Raw genomic sequence first — 6,959 nt, 5'->3', positions numbered from 1 at the left:
CAATTCGAGCTACGGTGGGCGCTGGTGTCTCGGTGGTAGGTTCGGGAGCAGCCGCCACAGTTAGAGCTGTGGTGGATTCAGTTGTAGCCGTCACATTTGGTGCTTCGGTTGGCGCTGGTGTCTGGATGGTGGGTTCAGGTGTAGCCGCCACAGTTGGTTCTGCGGTGGGTGCAGGTGTTTCGGTGGTAGGTTCGGGAGTAGCCGCTACGGTTGGAGCTGGGGTAGGTGCAGTAGTTTCACTGGTCGATTCCGGTGTTTGAACCGCGGTGGATTGAGGGGTTTCGGTCGTAGGTTCAGGCGTAATAGGTGTTGGCGCAATAGTTACGGTGGTTGGTTGAGTTGTGGTGGGAGGATACGTTGAAGTAAGCGTGATTTCTTCTGGGGAGTTGGTAGAAGGTGGGCTAGGAGTCGTGGTCGGTTCCAGTGTAATCCCACCGATAGTCATCATTGGAGCGTCCGTGTCTGTGGTGTTGGCCACTGCCGTTGGCGATGAAGAGGTTGTTAGTTGTAACACTGTTGTCGTTGGTTCTGGCGTGTCGTTGGAATCAACTGCCCCGACCGTAGGTTCACTTGGCGTGAGCACAAACGTTGAGTTGGTCGTGTCGTTGCCTATAACATGATCATTCAAATGTCAGTCTTTTTTGCAAATATTCGTACAAGACAGCATTACCAAACGATGCTTTATTGGTGAACATTCGAGCCAGGGTCGGTGGGGTGTGGTTCTTTTTCGCCACTGCCACCGACGTCCCAACCACGCCTGCACCAACCAGCGTCACGGCTACGATGAGCCCCACCGCGCTCTTCCAGCGAGATTGAGGGGCCTGCTTCTGGGGACGCAGCGGGGGCTGTGCGAAGATGAGGCTGCATTCCTCGTTTTCACTCCCGTAGGCTGCGGGGGACTGGGCGACAAGGGTGCGACCAGCGGACGTTTGAGTCATTGGATGCAAATTCAAGAGTGACCTGAAGCTCTCGCCTGATGCCCGTGTAAGATTGCAAACCCACCAGGATAACGCCTTGGGTCTCATGTAACGACTCCATGGATTTCAATCTTATCCGTTTCAAATGTCGGAATCTTTGTTGCACTTCCTGAGAATATCTTGGCCTCCTTTCAACTCGTTGTTCCACCTGATGCTGAGAATCTCACCAACCCAATATCCCTAGTTCCATCTTGTCTGGCCACACATTCAGTACTGTAGCACTCACCACCACCCATAAAGTAGGCCACAACTATATAACTAACTTACTCCGTCTACCAGCACTTCGTTACAATCGAATTCACCGAATGCAAGCATGCATGCATATCCTCCTTGGGTTGCCATACAGGCTCATACAGATCCAAACGAGTGGTGGTCCTGCATTCCAGGGCTCTCGACACCCCCGCGTCGAAATCTTAGTTCAACCTCGGGCCATCCCTTTGTAACCGTCCGTTACATGCTGCCTACAGTGATATACAAGTACATTTGTACTACTACGGCCTACAGTGCTATACGAGTACTACTACTACTAGTAGTACTACTAAAAGTACGAGCGTCCTTGCATAAACATGAAAATAGAAAACACGGGTGGTTTCACAGCAGCACCTTCATCATCATTAGTCCATCTTATTTGGCGCTGCGGCGGCGGAGAAATCATACGCCAGCGTTCGCCTGGTGGCATCCTACATATAAAGTACAGTACATATACATCACAATCCAATGGGAAACCAAGCAAAAACGCCGACTGAGCGACTGTAGCTAGCTAGCTTACGTCGAAGTGGCCCAGGGGATGGCCGTGCCAGAAGATCGTGTCGTCTCGACCAACCAAGTACACATGCGGCAACGTGTTGACGTTGTGCTTGAGCTGGTACCTACACATGCCAAAGCCTCATGCGAACGCCAGATGATGATAGTGATGATGTTGATGCATACTCTTTGGTTAACGTGCCGTCTTCGATCGCAATCGCAAAGCCAAACGTGTTGAGTGACTTAAAGTTGCTGGCCTGACGCCCGTGGACTTCGTACGCGTCCAAGTCTTCTCTGGACTCTTGTGTGACGGCAATGAACGCCACTACGTACGTACGTCGTGATTAATGAGGGCGACGCATGATCGGGAAGTCCTAACCGTCATGGCCGTACGTGTCGTACACTTTTTGAAACTCGTTCAGGGCGACACGAGACCCCTTGCACCATGTTGCCTACGGAAAAGCTCATGCGACGTCGCATGAAAACACCCCTTGTGGATCACTTACGAAGAAGAGAATGGCCACGACGCGCGACTCCCCCAGAAGCACTGGCGACCCCTGGACGTACTCGACGTCCTTCAACGAATACGCTAGAGTGTTGGGTCGACGACGGTGTTGGAACGGCATAATCATTTCGACAAGCACGTACCTGGCACAACGTCGTCCAAGATGCGCTGCGTCGGGTCATGCTCAATGTAGGATTTCAAGCGGTATCGATGCAGGAGCACTACGGCCGTGACGGCAACGACGAAGCCGAAGTCCTGGAAGGACCAGTTCGTGATGTCTCCCACGTAGTAGTAGGTGAGATACCCAGCCACGGAAGCAAATGCGATGGCTTGGCCCACGGGTGTCGTAAAGATCGTCGTCAAGTGAGTGCCGATGGCTGTCGCTACAACTCCCATACTTTTGATTTTAGTAATACTAGTGCATTAGTACTCATACTACACAGGTGTATTATATACTGCGTACATTTGGTGATTTTTAGTTTATACTCTTTACGCTTTTTATTTAGTAGTACTAGTAATATAGATCTGGATGTGACGTTTCATTTCGATACTGCAACATGGCGAGCCATGTGGACGACACGTGCGATGCCGCCATGCCGCCAAAAGACCTTACAAACCTTGATGAGGACGAATCCAAGACGATGCATGATGCATCCCCCTCCCTTGGTAGATGACACTGCAGATAGCAAGTACGACTTCTCTTCATCATCAATCTGTGTCTCCATTTAGCGGACGCGTCAGCCGTCCTGGAAGAACCTGTGGTGGGCACCGACAGCACGAGTGAGCAAGTACATGCGTTGGAGCTTGAAAAGGAGGCGTTGGGGATAGAACTTAGTCGATCTCATGCGAGGGAGGCACGTTTGCGGGCGACTGCTGCCGACTTGACGGAGCGCCTGGAAGCAGCGACCGCGGCGAAAGTCCGTCCCGAAAACGCAGAGTCTAAGCAGGTGGATCTACTCCATCAGCACATCCGCCAGCTTCAGGAGACACTGGACGAAGTGGAGCGAGGCCGGCAGCACGCCGTGTTCAAAATCAGCGAATTGGCCGCTCGGGTCCACGGAACTGCCGACAACCATGCAGTGGAGGCCGAGTGGATCCAAAAGACAAAACATGACTTTGAGCTGCTTAACCAGCGGACGCGACTTCTTCTCGCGCAGCAGGAAGAGCGGCATGCCGCCGCTTTGGACGTCGCGATGCGGCGTCTGTCGTTGGAACATGCGGCGGCGATGGACAAGCTGCGACTGGACAACGACATTCGATGGACCGAATGGCGCCATGAAGAGAGTCGGCGCATGAAGGAAGTGGAGGCCGCCATGGAAGCCGACAAGTACGTACTTGAGCGACATATCTGTAGTAGTCTGTCTAGTGTTACTAGCTCGCGTATGTGGATGTGGTGGGTAGGTCAAGCGTGCGGCTGGCAATGAAGCACAACATTGAATCCACGCGTATCCACCAACGGGTGACGGTTCCATCTACCACCACCCATTCTGCATCATCATCTCCTCCATCGTCACTTGGCATGACGACTGTGGACGCAGACACGCTCGTGCGGATGCAACTGGACACTCTGCGCACGCGACGCATGGATGCGCTCAAGAAACTCTGCCTCGTTCGCATTTCTATCGGCCGGACGCGCCTCTATGCCGCGTGGATGCGATGGAACGTTCATGGTAGCTCCATCCACGCCAGAAAACGCCTCGGTGCACACAGCATGGCAACTGCCTTGACCCGGTGCCGCCAGCAAGCCATCCGGCGGCGCTTCCAAGGGTGGTGCCTCAACACCAGACTGTACCATTGGCAGACGATCCATAACTCCGTGCTCAATCAAATCCTCGCCGTCCAGAGGCTTCATCATGTCGTGTACTTGAGGATGGTATGTTCGCCGCCTATGACGCATCGGATTCATGGCATTGTGGTATAGAGGACCAACGTCCTGAGAGCCTTTGGAAGGTGGAGAGGAGATGGACGTAGCGCTGTGGGAGATGGCCGGGAGATATGCCAACTTCGCAAAGAAGTCACCATGCTCCACGACGAGCTCGCTAAGACCAAGGCCGAGACGTGGCGGTGCAAGCGTCAAATGTTGCAGCAATTCAAGCAGTCGGCAATGTGATATGATTATCCGGATACATGACTTCCAGTTAATACTGTGTTAACACTATACTCTCTTAAATAGTGTATATAGTGTGCGATCCCAAGAGTAAATAAATAGTGTAGATTTTTAGTTTACACTAAATTGGAAAATAGAAATAGTGTCATGTGTATTGTCCAATCGTCGACAATCATCACGCGCATCATGACCGAACCAGCGCTGCCGCCTCCAACTCCTCAAGCCGCGACTCTTGTGACCCTGGAAGCCCTGGCAGACAAGCACACCTTCATAGAGTATCCGTTGGCAACTCCATTCACATGCGCTTCGTTTCAAGTCGACGAACTTGTCTACGTCTCCACTAGTACCGGTAAAGTGAAGAAGTCCCATCCTGCTGACGACACATCGAATGGAACGTCCACGGGCCGCCTGTTTGCGCGTGGCAAAGTCGTGGACGTTGCGCCTCCTCAGTACCCAGGACGAGTGAAGATCGAGTACAAAGATGGCTCGATGTATCATGCAAATCCTTCCCGGTTGACGCCACGGCTCTTTCGTCCGAATGCAGGCAGTGCACAGGTCGGGGTGATCGTGACCGCCAAGACAGATCATTACCGACGCCTTGCACGGACCCAGATAACATCCACAGATATCGTCCTCGAGATCGGATGTGACCTTGGCATCACGGTGGACTCCATTGCCGACATCGTCGGTCCGTCCAATGTCGTCGGCGTCGACAAATCCCATGATTCCATTCAAATCGCCAAGGACTCATATCCGCGATGCCGCTTTGTTGAAATGGACATCTTCCACTCCCGCGACGACCTCATTGCGCTCGCGGCCGATTGCACCAAGGTGCTCATCGACATCAACGGCAATCGGCTGCTTCCGGCAGTCGTCGAGGCGCTCCGGCTGGTCCTGGAAGGGTGTCACAAAGTGGACCTCGTGATTGTGAAGAGCGTCGAGATGCACAGGGAGAGATGTAAGAAGTAATATAGTCGTTTTGCCCAAAATTTGGGTAAAATGACAAAAAAAGTGCTGATTGACAATATTAATACAGTATTGTTTTGCAAACTTCAATTCCAGCGGAAATGTATGTAAATCAATTGGGCCAATCAGAAACGATCTTGAAAACGACGCCGACCAATCAATTGGCGCGGCGCACCAGCCAACGCATACTTTGATTCCACCATGAGCACCCAGTTCATGGACGATGTGCTGGTGGCCGCGGCATACGCTGGCGCAGAAGTGCCTGAGACAGTGATTCCTCCCTCGATTGATGTGCTGCATCTTGACACGCCTGGTGCAGTGGCGCAAGTTGAGGAAGGAGAGATACAAGCAGATGATGCAATCGAGCCTGTGGACGACGCAGACATGGGGGATGCAGATGAGTCCAGCGAAGACGACGAGAGTGATCCAGACAGCGACGACGAAGATCAATCGAAACTTCGGCTGGAGATCGAAAGCGCGTTGAAAAAGGAAGAGCAGGGCAGCTTGACGTCTGCGCCAGTGGTCACCGCTCACGAAGTGTTCCAACTCCCCGTGAAGAAACCCTCCATGGAGCAACTCACGGAGGAATGCCCGATCTCAAAGATGGGGCGAATCCTCAACGTGAACCTGGCCGAGCGAGCGATCACGATCCAGAGCCTCCCGCACCAGATGCCGTTGGACGAAGGCAGCGTGCTGTGTCTACCCAACCGCGTCGTGTTGGGGTTAGTCGACGAAGTGTTCGGGCCGGTGTCGCTTCCTTTGTACTTGATTCGCTTCGAAACCGCAGACGAGATTCCTGCCGGTGCCATCTTGCATGCGGACGTCTTGTACGCGTCGGAGCATGCCACGTACGTCCAGGCAGACAAGTGCCGCATCAAGGGCTCGGACGCGTCCAACCTGTACGACGAGGAGCCTGCTGCTGACGAAATGGAGTACTCGGACGACGAAGCCGAGCAGTCGGCCAAGAAGAGCAAGCGAAAGCGAACACCCGCATCCATTGGCCCACCGCAGCAGCAGCGAGACCACAGTCACCACCCATCATCCTCTAGACAACCACACCAACGCCCACCTCCGTCGTACCCACAGCACGCATCGTTTGCCCGTCCCCACCAAGGCCACCACTACCAAGAACATGATCGTCAACCACATCAGCACTTTCATCCGCCGCAGCCGCAGCAGCACAACCACCACCATGGAGCTCCGTACCCTCCTCCACAGCCGTCGCACCCCCACGGAAGAGGTGGTGGGTACTACGAGCAGCCCCCCCCTCCAGGGCAGTACTATCCTCCACCCCACCAGCCTTCGTATCCCCCACCCCCTCCTTACTACAACCAGCAACACCCGAATGGATATCACGACCCCCCCTATCACCCCCGCGGCGACTACCCCCCGCCCCCCCACCAGCATCATCCCGACCACCACCACCAACCCCCTCCTCCTGGATGGCATCACCAGCAACAACACCCTCCACCACCTTCGTACAATCGGCCGTCGTATTAGCCAAGTCGTTGGCAGTTTTAGAAAGAGCCAATTGATATATCCTAGTAATAGATTCGACTGACGTTACCTTCTCGTGTTGAATCGTGGTGGCGTCGTTTTGATCAGGGCGCTACTATCACACCACCAGCCATCTGTATCGTCTACCACCGAAGTACTGTAC

The 6,959-nt window shown here is 53.7% G+C and overlaps 6 protein-coding genes across 8 annotated transcripts in view; 3 read left to right on the top strand and 3 right to left on the bottom strand.

Moving 5' to 3' along the window:
- Positions 1-566: 566 nt before the first annotated feature.
- H257_06062 (hypothetical protein) lies at positions 567-938 on the bottom strand (the record flags this gene model as incomplete). Its single annotated transcript, XM_009831152.1, has 2 exons — positions 567-609; positions 658-938. 2 exons carry the CDS (start codon positions 936-938, stop codon positions 567-569), a joined length of 324 nt encoding a protein of 107 aa, XP_009829454.1.
- A 623-nt stretch (positions 939-1,561) lies between these two features.
- On the bottom strand, positions 1,562-2,622 carry H257_06061 (the record flags this gene model as incomplete). Of its 2 annotated transcripts, XM_009831150.1 has the most annotated exons (6): positions 1,562-1,657; positions 1,747-1,846; positions 1,908-2,046; positions 2,101-2,173; positions 2,228-2,310; positions 2,370-2,622. In XM_009831150.1, 6 exons carry the CDS (start codon positions 2,620-2,622, stop codon positions 1,592-1,594), a joined length of 714 nt encoding a protein of 237 aa, XP_009829452.1. In that variant the 3' UTR covers positions 1,562-1,591. The 2 variants fall into 2 exon arrangements, with proteins under 2 accessions (XP_009829452.1, XP_009829453.1); XM_009831151.1 differs by having other exon boundaries at positions 1,747-2,046.
- Positions 2,623-2,694: 72 nt separating this feature from the next.
- Positions 2,695-4,389, top strand: H257_06060. 2 transcript variants are annotated; one of them, XM_009831148.1, is made up of 4 exons: positions 2,695-2,892; positions 2,956-3,553; positions 3,628-4,099; positions 4,148-4,389. In XM_009831148.1, the coding sequence occupies exons 1-4, from the start codon at positions 2,784-2,786 to the stop codon at positions 4,334-4,336; spliced, it is 1,368 nt and encodes a 455-aa protein (XP_009829450.1). In that variant the 5' UTR covers positions 2,695-2,783; the 3' UTR covers positions 4,337-4,389. The 2 variants fall into 2 exon arrangements, with proteins under 2 accessions (XP_009829450.1, XP_009829451.1); XM_009831149.1 differs by having other exon boundaries at positions 3,628-4,389.
- A 93-nt stretch (positions 4,390-4,482) lies between these two features.
- Positions 4,483-5,356, top strand: H257_06059 (hypothetical protein). The gene has a single exon (XM_009831147.1). It carries the CDS (start codon positions 4,520-4,522, stop codon positions 5,300-5,302), a length of 783 nt encoding a protein of 260 aa, XP_009829449.1. The 5' UTR covers positions 4,483-4,519; the 3' UTR covers positions 5,303-5,356.
- Positions 5,357-5,498: 142 nt separating this feature from the next.
- On the top strand, positions 5,499-6,799 carry H257_06058 (hypothetical protein; the record flags this gene model as incomplete). Its single annotated transcript, XM_009831146.1, has 1 exon — positions 5,499-6,799. A coding segment is annotated over one exon (1,301 nt), but the record flags the coding sequence as incomplete, so codon positions are not given.
- Positions 6,800-6,900: 101 nt separating this feature from the next.
- Positions 6,901-6,959, bottom strand: part of H257_06057 (hypothetical protein) — a gene marked incomplete at both ends in the record, with an annotated part of 5,340 nt that continues 5,281 nt past the window's right edge. Inside the window, one exon of the mRNA XM_009831145.1 lies at positions 6,901-6,908. Coding sequence (XP_009829447.1) covers positions 6,901-6,908 — 8 coding nt within the window. The remainder of the gene's footprint in view (positions 6,909-6,959) is intronic.

Source organism: Aphanomyces astaci, assembly GCF_000520075.1.
Source record: "Aphanomyces astaci strain APO3 unplaced genomic scaffold supercont1.11, whole genome shotgun sequence".
In the NCBI taxonomy this organism is placed as follows: Eukaryota; Oomycota; class Saprolegniomycetes; order Saprolegniales; family Verrucalvaceae; genus Aphanomyces; species Aphanomyces astaci.
This window is presented reverse-complemented; position numbering and strand designations above follow the sequence as displayed.